The sequence below is a fragment of the Podarcis liolepis genome (genome assembly GCF_965112155.1).
Source record: "Podarcis liolepis genome assembly, chromosome: 14".
Taxonomy (NCBI): Eukaryota; Metazoa; Chordata; class Lepidosauria; order Squamata; family Lacertidae; genus Podarcis; species Podarcis liolepis.
The window spans coordinates 26,462,907-26,482,110 of record NC_139569.1 but is presented as its reverse complement, the minus strand read 5'-3'; the positions used below and the strand labels follow the sequence as shown (position 1 = coordinate 26,482,110).

Here is a 19,204-nt window from a genome sequence, read left to right as displayed (position 1 = left end):
AGATAATATTCATCTACTGTAAGAATGTAAGAAGAGCCTACTGGATCTAGCCAGCATCCTGTTTTCACAGTAGCCAACCAGGTGCTGAACCCTAACCCTGTGGGAAACCCCCAAGCTGTAGGCAACAAAAGTTTGCATTTGGCTTCCTAATAGTGTCACTGGTGTTCTTGGTTGCATTTGTAACACTCAGGGTTTTGTCATTGTCTAGAGCTACACCTTTTGATGAGGGTAACTGATGGGTCTCAAACCCTCCATGAGTTAGGGACTTTCCCTGCATGTGAAGACAGGGTCCAGCAGATTGAGCGGACGAGACCAGTAGTGGGTCCAACAGTCAGGAGGCAGTTTCTGCACATGCTGTAGTAGAGGGAGTGAGGGTCAGATGTGGCTCATCAACCTGAGAAGGTAGCCTACGTAGGAGAAGGAAGACATTGATCCTAAACCTCCACTGCCTTGCCTTGTGGGATATCTTCAGGACAAGAAAAGGAGTAAACCCTACAAAGAATGAATGGCACCTCGTACACTTGCTTCTGGCAACACTTGCAGCCAAGCTGGTGCCAAATGTTTTGCTTTCCTTTGGACCACATCAGCAAGGCCAAGAGGGTGGTCTTGTCACCTGGGAGATAAGGACCTCTGTATGCACTGCTCAGGCTTGGGCTCCATGGAAGGTCACTTCAGAGCTACCAATGCAGCGGTTTGACTCTTCAAGAGAGATTATGTGTGGTTCCATTGTCCTGTTTGTGAAATGGAACTTCCCCTCCCTCTGTCTGTGTTGTCCCCTAATACCATTCAGAGTGGGGCAGGGATTCTGGAACAGATTTAGGGGGTGCATGGGGAGAAGAAAGGGAGGAGGGAGCTCTGTGATTAAACCAGAGATTCTCACACTTTGCTGGATGCTGCTCTATAGAATCAAAACATTGATTGTGTCCATTAAAAAAATAATCCATTATTGTGAAATTTTGGGACATGAAACATTGGGTCAAACTGAAGAAGTAACTGGATAGAGAATCCCTTTAGACTCATTCCTGGTTATGTTATTTGAACGTTGTGGAGGGAGCTGCCAAACTGAAGACTGCATTTAAGTGTGAATTATCTACCGGTTGCCTATCACAGATGTGGGTTGCAGAGGGACCTCCTCTGCTCTGAATAAGCTGACTGAGAAGGAAGGCAATGGAGGACCACTGCTCAGGCTTTGCACACAGACGGTCCCAGGCTCAATCCCTGGTGGTATCTTCCCCCAAAAGGTTTTGGGCCATAACCACTCCATACTTCATTTCCAGGAGTTCTGCTCAGATCCTCATTTCTCATTGACCGCAATCAGAATTAGATTGCATTAATCATTCATAAAGCTGGCACAAGTCCTTTCAGAAAGGTTTGTAATTAGGGCTTTGTTTTTTCTCTTAACTGGCCATATTTCTTTTAAGGGTGGGATCTGTGCATGCTTGCCTATGTCCTGTCATACTTCCAGTTAATGATTCAGATGACTTTGCAGTTCTACCTTTTCCACTGCCTGCTACCTGACCTTTTTGGTTTTCCCCTTGAGCTGCCCCCAGGGATTGAATCTGGGACCTTTCAATGTGCAAAGGCGGTTGCTCTACCCCCAGTTTCCATTCTTTCCTTTTGGAGGTGCATAAAACCCCATGAGGCACATCCTGAGAACTCCCTTACTGCTTTCCCTGCCAGTGGCCTAAGCCCACAGAGCTCCCAGCATGATTTTTCGTAAGGGGTGCCCCTTCACACTTCCTGCAGGATTGGCCCTTCACTGAGAGAGCTCCTGCCTTCTGTTTATACTAGGAGTTTAGGGAATAAAGCAGTGCGGTGTCTCTCACCTTTTGAGCACATTTGCAAGGAGAGATGAGTCCTCTTGCCTGTCTACTGACTGGGGCAGGGGAAGCAGGCTTGAGGCCAAGAAGCTGCTAGCTTGCCAGGCACTGCTCCTTGCAATGAGAGGCTGGCTGCTTGACAGGTGCTCCAGTCGACTTGGGAAGCCCTACCTTTGCCCTGCCACCCCTCCTGATCCCCACTTGAGACCTTGCACCACAGGTAAGGAAACAACATGTGACCTCTTGCTCCTTCACCCATCCTTCAGGGGCTGCCACCCACCCCACAATGCCTGAGCTCAAAGGTGCCATTCCCCTCTCAAGCATCAAAAAGTAGCCGCAGCACATGGAACCAGCCTACCTATCACAGCCCAAGCCTCTCCGCAGCTGATGTCCACATCAGTTTGCTCTCCTTCTGGCCAGGGTCTCTACAAACCCAGGTACAATCTGGTTCTGGCCGCCTTGGTGCCTGCCCCATGAGACACGGATCACTTCCCCTCACAAAGGGAAGCCGCCTTTTCTGGTTCCTATCCTGGGGTCAATGCAGCTGTTCTATCCACTGTCCCATTGTGCAGCAAGAAGCAACCATCCAGGAGCCACTAGAGACCATTCAGCTTGTTCAAAGCATGCCCAGGAAGACTTTTTCTGGTGCCGGATCAGTGCTGCAGGTGGAACGTGGCTCTGCAGTGACCAGCATGCCCACTGGACAGAGAGAGCAGCTCTCAGGCGCTGCCTCTGTCCCTTCCTGGGGAGTTGCCTGAGCTTTGGTGATGCTGGTCCCCATGACAACCCGAGGTGCCCTAGAGGCAGGCGCTGCCAAGAGGGGAGGGAACTGGTGCCTGAAATCCCCAGCAAGGGCTGCAGTCTTGGCAGGTGCCCTCTGTGCCTGCAGCCAGAGCAAGGCCCTCCTTAACAGCTGTACCTGGGGGGAAGGAAAGCGTCCAGGGAGATATCCTTCCCACATCTCTCTCCCCTAACCCCAAGTAAACCTAACCTTTGGTAACAGTTACAGATAGGTAGCCGTGTTGGTCTGCCATAGTCAAAATAAAAAAATTCCTTCCAGTAGCACCTTAAAGACCAACTTAAGTTAGTTCTTGGTATGAGCTTTCGTGTGCATGCACACTTTTTTATTTTAACCTTTGGTAATTAGCCAGTTACTCAAGTGAACCGCCCTGAGACCCCCAGGTATGAAGCAATATATAAATTTGATTAATAATAGGTAACATCCCATGCACTGCTCGGGGTTACAGGGTGTCATTTGGGATTCCCTCATATTGAGCCATAATGGCTAGAGGCGGGAAGGGAGTGGCAGTGCTGAACCCCCACACTGGGCAGAATGGCTTGGGCAAATCGCAGCACAGTAAGTTTTTCCACCTGTAAAGTGGGAATGCCGGCACCCGCTTGACAAATTGTTAAAAACCACTGGAGAGAGATTTTAAACCACCTGGCTGTACAGACAGCAGTAGACACACTCTGTCACTGTCTTGCTTGTTCTCCCACCCCACCCCACCCCAATCCCTACCTCCTCCTGGCCACCATTTTCTTGGGACAGAGAGAAGGGGAGCAAAAAGAAGCAGAGGGGTTCCCCTTCCCCATGCAGTTTGAAATGGCTGTTCTGGGCTGAAAACTAGCATTTTGCCCTGAAAAAAGCATGAAGTGTCCAGCATGCCTTTGCATTTTGAATCCTTCCACTGCAAACTTGAATCCGGAGGGGCGAAGGGAAATTGCCAGCCAAAGTTGCTCTGGATCCATTCCCAGCAGGGACATTGACACTCAAGAAGGTCTTCCTGATAAGGCAATGGCACTCATGCACTTTTCATTTTGGAAATTAAGCAGGGAGAGGGGCATGGGGATAGCCAGAATTTTTGTTGGGGGGGGGACAGAACCTTTGTTTGCTATGTGTATTTATTGAATTGTATTGATTGGGGGGCAGCTGCCCCCCTTGGCTATGCCCATGGAGAGAGGGTGAGTCTCAAGAATTTGAGAGGGGTCAAGTGGCTCCCTCTGGTCACACGTCCTCCATGACCTTTCTGCTCTGGCTTTGCAGATCTAGAGGATTGTGCACACCCACACAGAACTACCCCCGCCCCCACGTTCCCTTCCTGAGATCTGGACCACGAGAAGCCAGGCCCAAAGCACAACTCGAGAGCCAAACACTTTAAAAAACATTTTATTTTGGTTTTGTTTCCTAAAAACTTGTTCTGAACTCCAGGAAGCTCACAAGTTGTAATGTCCTTCCAGTATTTGCTACATCGAGTCTGCCTCCCTCTTGAAGGAGCTGTGAAACGGAGCCTCCAGGGTGCGAACGTAGAGATCTCCTTTCATGAAAGCTGAGGGGGCGGGACTGAGCCAAGATCTTTGCTGCTGCACCTGTTGCCACAGCATCCCATCCTGACAGCACAGCCAGTCACCTCCAGCATCTAGCACCCAACTGCAAGGGGTGTTGTGGAGCCTTTGCTCAGGAGGCGTCACCATGCCAGGCCAGCCTGGTCTGGCCGGGCCTTTGGTGCCATACTGTCTTTTAGGAGCAGACAAATAAATAATGAGTCTCTGGATCCTGGCAGCCTCCTGGTGCTGGGCCACATCCTGTCTGCCCTGGATACCAGTGGGGGGAAGTGCTAACGTCCAGTCCAATGCCTAACTGGCCAATGAAATCCAGTCTGGGCCAGCGAGGCGTCTTATCCGAGACGGAGGCGGAAAGTGGCAATCTCCATGGGGTCCAGGTGGACAGAGGTGCTGTTGGGGGAGGTCGTGGCCAGCGGGTACATAAGTGTCAAGGAGGAGGGCTGCAGGGAGGCCAGTTCAAGGCCCTGGAAGAGGCCGCCCAGGGATAGCTGGTGGGGACACAAGAGGTTAAGAGAGGGGGGTCAGCGCAAAAGCAGACTCCAGTCCACGCATGCCAGAGGGAAGCAGCCTACCCTTCAGTCAAGAAAGCAAAGCCCAGCATCATTGGCTGCCTCCTGCAGTAGCCCAAGGAACCCATCCTTCCACCCTCCCCACAGCACCAGAGCTCTTGCTCCCTCTCCCATGGGTTGCCCATTCCTGCCCCTCTCTCCCTCAGAGGCCCCATGGCATCTCCCCGCTTACTGTGCCGTGGGTGGTGGTGCAGTTGAATCCCAAGTTCCTGGCCTCCAGGCCACAGTCAAAGCCCTTTCGGTGCAGGATCAGAGCCGTCTCAGTGGAGGGCAGTGAATCGTCCTGGAGAGAAAGGCATGGGTGTTGGTCACAGAAGTGGGCGGGGAGAGAAAGCAGGGCCCAGTGAGGGAGAAGCAGGCAGAGGCTGGGTCAGGCTGAGCTGTGATTCCCACACTGGGCAAATGACTCTTTTTGTCCCTTCTAATGTTAACTGGCTCCTGGTACATTTCTGAGCACAATTCAAAGTGTTGGTGCTGACCTTTAATGCCCTAAATTGCCTCAGCCCAGTATACCTGGGCCTTTTTCATAGTGGCACCTGCCCTGTGGAACGCCCTCCCATCAGATGTCAAGAAGATAAATAACTATACAACTTTTAGAAGATATTGAAAACTTTAAGAAGGCAGCCCTGCATCGGGAGCTTTTTAATGTTTGATGTTTTATTATGTTATAGAAGCCACCCAGAATGGCTGGGGCAACCCAGCCAAATGGGTGGGGTATATTATTATTATTGTTGTTGTTGTTGCGCTTATAGAAAGCTGTGATTGATCCCCACCCAGGGGACAACTCACCTCTCCTTGCAGGGTGCGCAGGTTGAGAAGATGGAAGTCACAAGGCAGGGGGCCCGAGAGGGGCAGGAAGGGCCTCAGGGTGGGGGGCGGTGGCTTCTCCTGGGCAACAGGCATCACCAGCACCTCAGCATTCAGCTGCATGGAGGTCAGGTGGCTGAGCAGAGATGGGAAACTCGTTGCCTGGTCAGCTTCCGCCTGGGAAGGAAGGAAAGCCCAGCAATGACAGGCAGGTGGGTGTCCCACCCCCAGGGGCCAAAGATGCTCCGGGGGCCAGGAGGTCACCCACAGGAAGCCCGCCCTCCCGCCTTCTAAGCTATGATGGCCACTGAGCTAGGAGCCGGGCTACCACGCACACACGGGCACAGAGGTGGGCCCAGCAGCTACGTCACCACCAGCTAGCACACCAGACAGGGCCGGGCTTTACCTCTTGGCTGTTGGCCTTGTGGATGGGAAAGACCAAGTCTCTAAGCATGGAGGCCAGTTTGGAAAAGAAGCTGGAGCTCTGGGTGGAAATGGGGGCAGGGAGAGGGGCGGTGAGAACAGCCATGTTACAACACGATCCGAAGGCGCACAGCCCTTGCAGAGCAAGGAGGCCAGGAACAGGCCGTCTCGCCTGGGCTGGAGGGGCTCCTGGCACATGTGGGGGGTTAGGTTCCACCCCCCAAAACCCCCCTCTCTTTTACATGCTACTCAAGGCAACAGTCTGCTTCCCACTTCTCTTGTTTTGAAGCCAGCCTGCCAGGGACTTCCTTCTGCTGACTCTGCATGGTGTTTCTTCCCCTCACTGCTCACTGCTTTCTTCGGCTGCTCCATTTCACACACCCCAGGGCTGATCTCTGGGGGCATTCATGCTTCTCCCTAGGAGAAACTGACCACCCCACTCTCTCCACACTCAGTCTTCTGCCTTTTTACCAGCGGCTGACTGGTGGAACCACCTTTACGTCTCTACTGCAATTGTTCGAAGGAGACCCTGCAGTTTGCCCTCTGAGAGCCAAAATCACTATTGCAAACACTGTTGGAATGTTTTGAATTTGTATCATCCAGCGTTATTTTGTACTTGCATGCATCTGTTTATTCTCGGGAGCCTTTCAGCTGAAACACAACAAAGCAATCCCGTCCCCAGGATGAAGAAACTCACTTCTCCTTTCTCTTCCCAAACACAGCAGACAAAGATTGTAAGCGTTTTGTGTCTAGCCTGTTTGATCTGACTAAAGCGCTGCTGGAATGAACAAATGGGTGCTCTGCAGTGTGCTGCAGGCAGGAGTTCCAAGGAAAAGTGAGGGAAAGGGCAATATGCTGAACATCCTGGCATGGAGTAATACTTCATGCAACAGGGCAAATGTAGGGATTTTGAGCTAGCTCAAGGTTCCATCAGCCTGGGACGGGTGGTAGAACGTAAGACTTTTATCATGCAAGATGAACTCCCAGCTATGGGATCATCCATGTGAGAACTGCTGTGGCTTCCCAAACACAAAGGAAAATCCTTCCTTAGGGGTGCTTGCAAGAGGTGCTGATGCCCAGGAGATTGGCAAGCAGAAGCAGCCCAGTGCCACTCTTGAGCTGTAGGGCTGGCCTGGGCCCCAAAGGAGCCTCAGATTTCGTGTCCTTCTGAGCGTATCAGATCAAACTCTGCACGCTTATTGGCACTCTGAAAAACCCAAGTCAACTAGCAAGGGAGAGACAGGTGCCTGGGCAGAGTGGCCAGATGCAAGGGGTGCTGAGCACCCAGTCCTTGTACCTTGCTTGCCGCGCTGTGTCGCTCCAGGAGGAGGCGGAAGCGGTTGCAGGTCCGCTTGTTGTCCTTCAGGCCTTGCCCGAGGCCACGGTTGTCATCCTGCATGAGGCGCCGGTCCAGAATCACCTCCAGCTGGCCTGGAAATTGAACCGGGGAAGGGAGAGGAGGGAAAAGGGGGGAAGTAAGAGGAGCTCCAACCTAGACAGGTGACCCACTTCTGACACACAGGCGGATCCTGCCAGCGCAACAGCAGCTGCTGAAGCCCCAACACAGACCCCCTGCGGCTGATCTCCCATCCCACAAACTGCTCCTCCTCCCTACTCAGGCTTCTGGCTCAGTCCCAGGAGACCCTACTATCCCTAGAAATCAGAAGAACATAAGAGTCTGCTGAATCAGGCCCGCGGCCCGTCTAGTCCAGCATGCTGTTCTCACAGTGGCCAGTCAGATGCCTGTGGGAAGCCTGCAAGCATGATCCGAGCACAAGGGGACTTTCTCCCCTCCTGTAGTCTCCAGCAACTGCAGTTCAGAAGCATTGCTGCCTCCAATTGTGGAGGCAGAGCACAGCCAACCTGTCTACTAGTAGCCATCAATAGCCCTCTCTTCCATGAATTTCTCCACCCATCTTTTAAAGCCATCTAGGTTGGTGGCCATCCCTGCCTCCTGTGGGAGCGAGTTTCACAGTTGAATCTGCCTTGCAGGAAGAATGACTTTCTTTCCTCTGTTTTGCATCATCCAGCTTTCAGCTTCACAGGATGTCTGCATCCTGGTGTCTTGGGAGAAGGAGAAGTCCCAGGCCTGGTGCTTCCCGTCTGCAGCCACCCCAGGAGAGACAGCTTTGCCCACTGTCCCAATCCACTAACCACTGCTGAGGCTGGAGACGCCCAAGGCTTGGGCCGTGTGCAGCGTCAGGCGGCTCCGTGCGTCTTGGATGTAGGCCATGACCGGCATGGGGTAGAAGTTGGCCTGGAGAGGCAGCTTCTTCAGGTACTGGCGGGGCTGGATCTGCCAGGAGAGGAGAGTGCTGAGAAGCCAAGGGGGCAGGCAGTCCCTCTCCAGCCTCTTCGCAAGGGCGGCAGGGTGTGTGCGTGTTTTCAGCCTCCCTCCCTGCCCATTACCTGAAAGCCGTTCAGGTCAGTGAAGAAAGTGCCTTTGCTCTCAATATCTGTGCTAAATCGCAGGGCCAGCTCCTTGTTGATGTGGTCTCGGATGTCCACCAGGCAGGAGATCTCTAGGGACAGGCCGTCGACCCCTGCAGGGAGGAGCTCAAATCAAGCAATGATGGGAAGCAGGGCTTGCCTGCCTGCCCATGAGGCAGGTGGAGGCAGCCGCCTTGGGTGACCGAAGTCCAAGAGGAGGTGCCCCCATGGGATCCGCAGCTGCCCCACCACCACTGTCGCTGGCGGAGAAGTGGTGCTGGCAGTGGCTTCTGCCATTGTTGTTGCTACTTTATGGCTGCCACCCTGGTAAGGGAGGCTTTGGCGGGGGCAGCACAGTGGGATGGGGTGGCACCTTCCCTTGTCGCTTCAGCCGGCAAAACAGGATGCATTGCCCCTAAGGCAGGGATGGGACAAGCTCTCCACTGCTGCTCTCTCCCAGTCCCCAAAGCCCCATACCTGCCACGTTGTACAGCCGGACCACCTCCTGGATGTGCTGGTAGTAAACGGCCACCTCTGAGAAAAAGGGTCCCTCCGTCACCCGCACCACAGGGGGGTCCTTGGGGACATAGGGCTGCAAGGGAGAGGAACATCAAGGAACTCTCTGCCACTAGAGATTCAGCAGATGCCTCCCAAGCACACTGTTTAAACACCTGCTGATTATTATTTTTTTTAATTCTGCCAGGCCTATGTAAGCAATTCAGAGCAATTCCTCCCACAATGATTATCTGATTGTCAGTTTTTAGCTTTTGCTCTGCTTTCACTGTATGGTATTATGTATTTTTGTTGAAAACCACCTTGATTTTGATTTTTTAAATGAAATTGTGGCATGGTGGTGCTGTGGTCTAAACCACAGAGCCTAGGGCTTGCCGATCAGAAGGTTGGCGGTTCGAATCCCTGCGACGGGGTGAGCTCCCATTGCTCAGTCCCTGCTCCTGCCAACCTAGCAGTTCAAGTGCAAGTAGATAAATAGGGGAAGGTAAACAGTGTTTCCATGCGCTGCTCTGGTTCGCCAGAAGCGGCTTAGTCATGCTGGCCACATGACCCGGAAAAACTGTTTGCGGACAAACGCCGGCTCCCTCAGCTAGTAAAGCGAGATGAGCACCACAACCCCAGAGTCGTTCGCCTGGACTTAACGGTTCGGGGTCCCTTTACCTTTACCTAACATTCTAAATAAATAAATAACCAGAACAGGCAGGCGTTCTTACCAGGGGGAGGCTCTGGATTTCATTTCCCACCATTTCTAACCTGCCTTTTCTTACCTCCCTTTTCTTACCAAAGATGCCCCTTTACCAAGCATGGCATAGGTTGCCTGGAAGCCCAAGAATGAAGCAGACAGAGAGGAACGTTGGTCCACTTGGGAGATTTTCAGGGGCGGAATGTCTGACATGGAGGACTCCACCTCCCTTAAAGGCAGGAGTCCAGCCTGTCCTAACCTGGTGCCCTCCAGATGTTCTGAATTACATCTCTCATTAGCCACAGGGTACCAACGTATGGAAGTGCTGGCTGGGGCTGATGGGAACTGTGGTTCAAAATGTGTGGCCTGGCTATTTTGTCTTGAACCGTGTTTATAGTCCAAAAGAGAGGAAGTGGGCTGTCTCCTGTGCCAGCCAGGACGATAATAATGCCAGCCACAGAAAGTGAGACACCAACACCTGGTCTAAGCTGGGAATCATTTTCCCCCAACCAGCCCACCTACCCGGGAGATGTCCTACCAACCCCAGCCCCCACGGGGGCTAGCCCTGCCCAGACCTTGGCTTCTCCGTCAGGCAGGAAGAGGTAGGCACCGCTTTTGTCTTTGGTGCTCCGGGTCCCATAGATGAGGAACTGTCTGCTCAGCTTCTGCTCCTGGGCGTCGCCTGCCCGGTGCACACTCTGCCAGGGAACAAGTGGAGTCCTGGTGAGCACAGGGGCCCACAAGGGGCCCTCCCCGTGACCGTCAAGCTAAGCTGCACCTGCCCACCTGGTGGGCCCGTCCTCACCTTGAGGGAACCGCTGCCCCCAGAGAAGCAGGCTCGCATGTGCTGGTTCTCCAGGCAGAAGTCCTCCGTGGCTGTAGGGATGACCCGCACCGGGAAGGCCTCGTGTTTGTGCACAGGGAGGTCGCGCCCGTGCAGGAAGAGGCGCACCGAGGACTTCAGCGTGTTGTGGCTGTCAAAGGACTTGCTCAGCTGCAGGATACTGAGGCCCAGGGCCGGCAGGCGCATGTTGATGGACACCTGTCAATCGGAGCACAGGGAAGGGCAGCAGCAGTTCCCATTGCTCCCCCCAAGCACACACATTCAATGCACTACAAGGGGCCCAGCAGCCACAGGTGAGCAGCAGAATTCCCTGTACAAATCCTTGGGGAAGAGGCATGCCGGTAAGGCTTACTGCGCCCCAATGGTAAACTCACAGGAGCAGCCCAATGGGAAGATGGGAGCCCATCAGCATGGAAGGGCACCTGGGCACCTTCTCTAGCCAATTTCCACCTCTGACAACGAAGAGCCTGGTGGCATCTAGAAGATTATCAAGCTATGGCGCTCCCAAGCCCTAGGTGGCTGAACACCGTTGTCCCTACTTCCGCCTTCCTTCCCTCCAGGCTCTACCTGGTAGACATCGGGGGCCATGTCTGTGGCAGAGGTCCACTGGGCGCTGAGCTGCACTGCTAGGGGCTGCCCCTCCTCATTGAGGACCCGGATACGAGGTGTGTTCACCAGCAGGGACACAATGCTCAGCCGCTCCTGCTCCAGGGGGTTAAACACTACCACAAACCTGCAACAGAGAACAGGGAGGTTGCAAGACTGGCCAGTTTGGTCCGTCCCTCCCAGGCTCAAGTCCGTAACCCCATGATGTCCCAGCCCAGGGCCCAGGATACCCGCTTCCCTGCTGTGTCTCCTGCCTGCTCCCCACCCTCTTTTCTCAAGGGCAACCCTCTGCCCCACTCACCCACCTGGGTGTTGCATCCAGCTTGATGATGGTTTTCTCCGGCAGGGAGTCCTGGTTGAGGCGGGCCTCATCCTGGAAGAGAAAGAATGGGTCGGGCTGAGTGACCATGGGGTCTAGAAGCACAGGGTAGGACCTGGCTGGGGCCAGCTCATGAGCTGCAGCCCCCTTGCCATGGTCCCCTCTCCCTGGGGGCAGCAGAGCCAGGCCTCCCCACCCCATATCTTCTAGATCGCTCCCTCTGGGCACAGAGGAGCAGGGGGCAGGCTGTGACTCACTGCGCCAAGGAAGGGCACCGCCAGGTCGTAATGGTAGGCCTCCTTATCTGCCAAGACCAGATAATGGGCAGCGTTGATGATGACCCGCTTGAGGTTCATTAGCGAGTGCAGCAACCTAGAAGAGGATGGGGGAGGGGAGAGAAAGATGACCATGAGGCCATAGGGCACAGAGCCCCACTGCCACACCCTGGTTGCAGGGAACCCATGCCAGGCCTTACCAACGCAGGCCAGGCCTTACACACACCTGACCCCATAGTCCACTACCACTGCCTCCTTGGCAGTGCCTGTGATGGCATCATGGTGCTGGAAGAGGCCCAGGTTGCGCCGTGCGTCCGTCAGCATGGCGTAGTCCGAGAGCGGGTACTTGCTGTCCATGCCAGCGTGGCGGGCATGGCTGAGAGCCAGGCTGTACAAGATCTCGGCACCACTGGAGGCAAAGACGGGGTGGGGGGAAGAAAGAGGCTGTGAGTAAACCTTGTTCTCCCAGCAGAAGATGCCAGGCAGGGAGTCTCCTCCCTCCCCTCTGACCCCCCCCCCCCAGACCCCTCACCGGAGATGAGCCTCCAGCACTCTGCCCATGCTCTTGTAGAACGGCCGGGAAGTGTAGTAGCCAGTCCAGTAGTGGTCCTCTCGGTCTGCGTAGGAGAAGAAGTCCCCGCTGACCACAGGGAAGCCGGGTGGGCGCATTCCAGGGACGATGCCCACTTGCTTGTACAAGGCGTCAAAGTAATCCGAGAGGGTCCCAAACTGTGCCTGTGGGGGAGGCATAAGCTGAAACTGCATCAGAAACCTTGGGGGGGGGGGAGACACCCAGTACCTTGGGATGGTGGGGAGGCCCCATGCATGACAGGAGAAGAAACTGCCCCCCAGAGCCCCATAAGGAGACTCTGCCCCAAGGATCTGGAGTGAGGCACTCTGCAGCAGCCACCTCTTTCTCCCAAGGGAGCAAACCACCCCACCCTTTCCCAGGAAGGGCCCCACTGGAGCCAAGGTGGCTGTACCTGCACATGGAGATCCGGGTGGGCGTTGAGGAAGTCAAAGAGGCGCTGATAGTTGAGGAACTGGGCATCCCACTCCTGGGGCTTGTCGTAGCGGAAGTCATCCCCCAGCGGCACCAGGAGCACTTTGCTGCGGTACAGCTTGGACTTCTTGCGGTACTGGTCAAGCAGGAGCTGTGCCCTGAAGAGAGGGTGGGTGGTCAAGGACCAGGACATGCCTGTAGGCCTGGCTGACATGGTCTGATCTTCATGGCCAGAGCCAGAGAGACAGGAGGAGGCATCTAAACTATGGCCACCAACTTGGACAGCTCTAAAAGCGGGTCGGAAAAACTCAACAGGGGAGAAGGGTCTATCAATGGGTGCTGGTCACATTGGCTATGCTCTGCCTCTGAATACCAGCTGCTAGAAAGCACAAGTGGGGAGAATGCTGTTGCGCTCTGGCCCTGCTTGGAGGCTTCCATAGAGCACCTGGTTGGCCACTGTGGGAACAAGATGCAGGACTAGATGGGCCTGTCCCAGCAGCCAGGCTCTTCTTAGGAGATGCTGGAATCAGGAGGAGGCAGTTGGACAAATGGTCCCCAAGCACTCTGGGCTCTGTGGGGGTTGCATCATCCCTGGAGGCATAGAACCCAGCTAGGAGAGCAGAGGGCAGGTGGTCGATGGAAGAAGCAAGCAGGACCACCACCCCAAGGAACCAAGGATGACCATGAGAAGCCACTCACCGCTCAGCCACATTGGCACTGGTGATGGCCTTGGGGGGCACTTTCCAGGGGCAGTTGATGCGCCCCCCTGGCAAACGTTTGAAGTCGAACTGGCAGCAGATCTTGGGGTCGGGACCGCAGGTGTGGGGCACGTCGTAGCTGTAGAAGGGCATCATGTGGCACAGGATATCGGTGCTGGAGTCAGGATCTGAGGGGGTCAAAGCCAGCGTCACTCAGGAAGGGCCCCGGGCAAAAAGAGACTCAGGAACTGTCAGGAAGAACTTTCGCCTGCCACCCGCAATGCAGACACACCAGCAACCCGCAACAGCACACACCAGGCAAGGGAGGAGTCCAGAGCCCCACATAAGGTGTGTGTGTGTGGAGCAAACGACTCCCGGTGGCCGGTGCTGACTGCAGTGGGAGGAAGCCCCAACTGTGGGGACGAGGGACAAAGGACGCATTGGCCCCTAATGAGTGGGTGGAGGACACTGGCAGCCAGCTGCTCCAGCTGCCAGGCTGTGAGGGGTTCGCAGGCAAGACTCTGCAGAGCCAAAAAGGGAGGCTGGGGCATAAACAATCCAGGGGCCTCCACTCACACACCCCTCACCCCAACTCTGCCGCCACATGAACTCCAGATTCTGGGTTGCTGCAAAATGTTTCTTGATGGCGTAGTGGACCCGCTGGATGAGCATGCTGGTCAGATTGGCACGACGCAGCAGGTAAGGCATGGTGGAGCTGTGGCCAAAGGGGTCCACTGCCCAGCCAGAGCGCGGTGTCACCCCTGAAGAGCAAGAAGAAAAGGCAGGCGTCAGCAGCAGAAAAGGCAAGGGCCTGTGTTTCAGTCGCTGCAACCTGCCCCACTTCAAACACACTTGAGATTCTGAAGAGCCATGTGAAACAGGAGGCTTGAATGCAGACCCGAGTTATAATGTGGCATGCCCTGTACAGTGGTACCTCAGGTTACAGACGTTTCAGGTTGCAGGCACTTCAGGTTACAGACTCCGCTAACCCAGAAATTGAACCTCGGGTTAATAAGTTTGCTTCAGGATGAGAACAGAAATCGTGCGGTGGCGGCACAGCGGCAGTGGGAGGCCCCATTAGCTAAAGTGGTACCTCAAGTTAAGAACAGTTTCAGGTTAAGAATGGACCTCCAGAACGAATTAAGTTCTTAACCCGAGATACCACTGTATCTTGTATCCTACACACAGCAGAGGGCTTCACTATCCCCATCCAGTCTGCAGACCTCCATGGTGCTTCTCTCTATTCTATACCTCCCAGCACTCTCAGAGCTTCTGCCCGGCTCAAGCACTGACTGTCAGAACAAATGTGGCTGGTGCCACCCTGCCACCCCTGATCCACCCGCCCCCCAAACATGGCCCAGTCTGCGCACAGCACTCACCAATGTTCTTCTCCAGCCACTGGTGACCCTCAATGAGCTGGTCAATCATGGCAAAGTAGTGGGAATTGGCTTCATCTGGCATCACCCACCCGCCAGTTGCCATTTCTAGCTGCCCATTGCCCACAAGCCTGTGAAGGAGAGGTCAGGGTCAGAGGCAACCACCATCAACAGCAGCAGCAACAGTAGCCCAAGAGTGGACCTTCCCACAGAGGAGGCAATCAATCAAGTCTGCCACATGAATATCAAGCCTACTTCAGGATACAACACTAATACCTCATATCAAACGTAACTGATCTGTAGAAAAGACTTTACAATGTGAAAAAAGAGACAATGCATGTACTTTTGTATATTGGGATAATCTTTAATAAAAATTATCTTCTTTTTTAAAAAAAAAACTTACTTCAGCAGGGTTTCTTATTTGCATGAAGTATGTTCTTTCCATAAACATTTATGTTGTTGTTATTATTATTTATTAAATTTCTATACCACCCTTCGTCCGTGGATGTCAGGGTGGTTCACAACATAAAAATACAAGAACTGTGTACGCCACACCTTGAGCTCTTTGGAGGAAAGGTGGAATATAAATGCCTTTTTTAAAAAATGAAAGAAATATTGTCCTAAACATCTTCCTACCAACCATCCTAAGAGAAGGGGAAACGATGAGAGTTAACCCCTTCCTCCCCTCTTGTTACCTGCGGACAGCAGCCCGTTTCTGGGCGCTGATGTTGTCCCACCATTTAGAGAAGAAGGAGATTTCGGACCAGATGAAGCGTCGTCGAGGATCCTCCTGCAGCTTCACCACCATGCTGTTGAGGATGTGCTGCGTCTGGTCAAAGTAATACTTGTCAAATGTCTTGATCCAGCCTTGGGGAAGCAGAAAAGGGAACATCACTGCAGGCCTGTTTAGAGCAGCCTTCCTCAACAATTGCCCTCCAGGCACTGGACTACAACTCCCATCAACCCCTTGACGGCACAGCCAATGGCCGCCAGATTGGAAGAAGGTCAACGTACCTGCACACACATTTTGCTTCCTATCTTGGGTTCTACAAGTGTTAGAGACTCTGGGGATTGTGGCTCACTGGGGTGAGGAGGTTGCGACTGAACCCCCTCCCTGCCTTCCCTGCCGATGCTCCTGGCTACAAATGAGCCTCTCACCAAGCAATGGGGGAATGCTGCCTGGTGCCCCCCAGCTTGCTTACCTGGGTCGTTGTGGGAATGTGGCACCACAAACACTTGCAGTGGTTCGGCATCCCATTCGTGTGGCTCATAAGTGATATCAAAGCCTTGCTTCCACACCCCGCCATCCTGGTTGTCATAGGGGAGCAACGCAGACACAGCCAACATCTGGGAAAGGACAAGTGTCAAACCGAGGCATAGCAATGGAAGAGTCTCCTTTCCACCCACCCCAAGCCAGTCTGCCCTTAGCAGCCTCGTAGCTCAGGGCACCAGCTGCTCCCCTTGCCTTAGGAGGCCCTGGGTCCTGCTTGTGGGCTGCCCGCCGGGGCATCTGGGTAGCCACCGTGGGAAACCGATGCAGGACAAGATGGGTCACTGGTGGTGTAAATGACTATCATACTTTGAAAAGCTCAATGGATCAAGTTCATCCATTTTGTTGAATTAATAGTTTTAATTGGATTTTGAATAAACGTGCAATTAATTATTACTGTCCTGAATTTATTTGTATTATTATCTTCAGCGCTTTTTTCCTAAAAAAATAATATTTAGGGGTACTCTCATTTTCCTACTCATACTGAAATACTGCCCCTCAATGAGGCCAAACTTAGAGTCACAAAATATTTAGGGGTATGCATACCCCTGCGTCCCCCCCCCCAGAAAAAGCATTGATTATCTTCCTTAATGTGTTGTGAAAACTACTGTTCTGAATACTCCTTTTCATAGAGGAGAAGTGTCACTGGGAATGAGTTTAGGGTAGCATACTTTTGGGAACCTCTGTGCTGTCATGTGAACACCAAAGGCACAGGGGTCCTGCTTCCAATCACAAGCGCTATGTTCTCCCTCTCCCTCCACCAAATAACACCAATTGTTGGAAATGGCAGGAGGGGAGAGAGTGCTCTTGTGCTCAGATTCAGCCCCAGAGGTATCTGAGGCATCTGGAGGACACTGCAAGAACAGGGTGCTTGGCTGGATGGGGCCCCCTTTGGGCTGATCCAGCAGCAACTAGGTGCTTCTCATGCTCTTCACTCCTCTTCCCCCCTCCAACTCTTTCAGGCAGCACCGTTTACACAGTCCTGTCCCCCACCCGCAACCCAGCTGACCTGCAGGTCTTCCTTCTGGCTGTTGCTCTTCAGTGCAAACTGGCAATCCTGAGAGGAGATGGAGTAGAAGCTGGGCCGGCTCTCGGGAGGCAGGACCCAGGAGCCATTGGGCATGTGGAAAGGCAGCACCACCGGCTGGCCCTCCGCGTTGGCCGTCAGCTCCAGCACGGAGTCCTTGATGTGGCTGATGATTTCGTGGTTCTCCTCCAGGAGCTGCTCCAGCTGTTCAATCCGGTTCTGCAACACCGAAATCTGGCTCTGTGCGGGGGCGGGGGAGAGGACGAGGAGCAGAAGAGGTGGCACAAGTAGGAGGAAGTTGTGAGCAGCCTGCCAACACTCAAGGCCGCCTGCCTTCTTCCTTGCCTCCCTTTGCCAAACATTGCCTGGCTGAGTGAAAAGGGATGTCCAGCGTGGCACGGCCTCCTTCCCACTCTTGCCAGCAGCTGTGCAAGTGCAGCCAAGGGACTTAGGCTGGGGAGGAGGTCTTTAGAGTGTGGCGGGGGGGGGGGGGGGGCTGCCGCTCTTCTCTGACCCTGCCGCTTCGGACCAGAGATTGAGCCACTGCTGCGGAGACAGTCAGGGACCCCAACCCACCAAGTCACTCTTGGAAGCCCTTGGCAGTGGCTCCTGTGTCTCTACAAAGGGCACAAAGAGGGCAAAGCAGCAGGTGGAGGAAGGTCTTGCCCGCAACACACTTACCCTGGGGAAATTGCCCCCATTCTGGTGCCGAGCAGGATCATGCTGGACCCTGTCCAGCATCAGATAGAGGGAGAAGACAGCCACGCAGAAGATGGCTGCCCCACACACCGTCACCTGCTTCTTCAGCTTCATCCCGGGGGTGCCAGAGGGAACATCTGCAAGCAAGTCAGGACAGGACACAGGTGTAGGCATCAGCCCAGGCGGGGGCACTTCTCCGGGCACTCCCCCTTTGGGCTCCCTTTTGCAACAGTGCAGCCCCCTCCCACCCCACAAGGCCAAGGACCCCCATCTCCCCCGAGATCTCCCCTGTACCAGGGAGGCTTTGTCCAGGCAAAGAAGGCTGCCTGGCACTGCCCAGCAGGACTTGGTGGGGCTGCCGGGCCTTTCAGCTCGCTGCCCCACCAGCCGAGGAGGGAGCCCAGTGGCGCCAGAAGCCGAAGCCGCCAGGCCTGCGCTGTCCAGCTGGGAAGGCACCGGCGCCCACTCACCTGGCCTGGCGCTGGAGGGGAAGCCGCGGCCTCTCCCTCGGCGCCCAAGCGCTGCCTGCAGCAGGCGCGGCTCCCGCACGCCGAGCAAGCGCCGGCCGCAGCGGCCGCGATATTCTTAGCAGCTGCCGGGCCTGGAAAAGGAGGAGGAGCCGCGGAGCCGGCCCCGAGCGATGGGGCGCTCACAGCGGCTCGGGAGCTGCACGACCCGCTTCTCCTCGCCTGTGCCCGAGCGGGCAGCGCTGCAGGTTGCTTGGGCGCTCCGAGAGAGAGGGAAAGGCCGGCGCTCCGGCCAGCTGGAGGCGCATCGTCGCCGGGCACTGCTCGGCCCCTCCCGGCCCTGCGCCTCCCGAGCTGGAGTTCCCTGGGCCGCACGCAGCCCCGTCCCCGCCTCGGGGCTGGCCTTGGGGTGGGGAGAAGGCTTACTTCGGGGCAGGTCTTTTTCAGAGCAGGCGCCTCGGAGCAGCCCCGGCGTGCAGCCGACGCCGCCACCGGCCTCTCAGCGCAGGGCTGGCCATGGCGGAGGCGCAGCGAGAGAGCGCCGTCCCCGCACCCGCCGAGGCCACCAGTCTCTTTCCACACAAGCCCGCGGCGAGTCGCAAGACGGAGACCGGAGCCTGCCAACAGCTCTCTATTAATAGAGAGGCTCTTCCCTCCAAGCTGGCGAAGGGCGCCGTCGGCGGGCCGGCCGATCACGTTTCAGGCAGGGAGAAAGAAGAGGAGGCGGCCGCTGGGCGGGCTGGGGCTGCTGGGAGTCGGAGTCCGAAATAGCGGGATCGCGGGGAGGCGAAGGAGCCTCCTGGTGTCTTCTGGATGCCCGGCTCCCAAGACCCTCCTGCTCCTGCTTGGGGGTTTCTCCCCATAGAATTGGGGCCCTGTGGCTTCCCCCCACCCCGCATGTGCAGAAGGGACTAGGCGTGCAGGCAGAACCAGGCGTGGGTGGGTAGCTATTTATTTATTGCGTTTAAATCCCACCTTTTTTCTTTAAGGAGCTTAAAGTGGCATGCATGGTTCTCCCGCCTTCCAAAGCAAA

At 55.0% G+C, this 19,204-nt stretch overlaps 1 protein-coding gene across 4 annotated transcripts; it reads right to left on the bottom strand.

The window, feature by feature from the left end:
- Positions 1 to 3,971: 3,971 nt before the first annotated feature.
- On the bottom strand, positions 3,972 to 19,137 carry MAN2A2 (mannosidase alpha class 2A member 2). 4 transcript variants are annotated; one of them, XM_083476089.1, is made up of 24 exons: positions 18,598 to 18,886; positions 17,687 to 17,841; positions 16,988 to 17,245; positions 15,911 to 16,055; positions 15,404 to 15,575; positions 14,712 to 14,839; positions 13,920 to 14,093; positions 13,334 to 13,520; positions 12,615 to 12,792; positions 12,164 to 12,366; positions 11,858 to 12,040; positions 11,614 to 11,728; positions 11,343 to 11,410; positions 10,999 to 11,164; positions 10,393 to 10,629; positions 10,163 to 10,285; positions 8,870 to 8,984; positions 8,372 to 8,505; positions 8,117 to 8,258; positions 7,260 to 7,393; positions 5,946 to 6,023; positions 5,522 to 5,716; positions 4,905 to 5,015; positions 3,972 to 4,651 (listed from the first exon to the last, which is right to left on the bottom strand). In XM_083476089.1, exons 2-24 carry the CDS (start codon positions 17,816 to 17,818, stop codon positions 4,496 to 4,498), a joined length of 3,534 nt encoding a protein of 1,177 aa, XP_083332215.1. In that variant the 5' UTR covers positions 17,819 to 17,841; positions 18,598 to 18,886; the 3' UTR covers positions 3,972 to 4,495. The 4 variants fall into 4 exon arrangements, with proteins under 4 accessions (XP_083332215.1, XP_083332214.1, XP_083332212.1 ...); XM_083476088.1 differs by lacking the exon at positions 5,946 to 6,023 and adding an exon at positions 18,175 to 18,467 and having other exon boundaries at positions 18,527 to 18,876; XM_083476086.1 differs by lacking the exon at positions 5,946 to 6,023 and having other exon boundaries at positions 18,598 to 19,137.
- Positions 19,138 to 19,204: the final 67 nt, after the last annotated feature.

Excerpts from the sequence above, each read along its gene's own strand:
- MAN2A2 (XM_083476089.1), bottom strand. The coding sequence starts at position 17,818 with ATGAAGCTGAAGAAGCAGGTGACGGTGTGTGGGGCAGCCATCTTCTGC. Across the intron at positions 14,094-14,711 it reads GTGGCTGGAGAAGAACATTG|GGGTGACACCGCGCTCTGGC; the intron begins GTGAGTGCTGTG and ends CTTGCTCTTCAG. Across the intron at positions 8,506-8,869 it reads CCGGCTGTACAACGTGGCAG|GGGTCGACGGCCTGTCCCTA; the intron begins GTATGGGGCTTT and ends TCCTCCCTGCAG.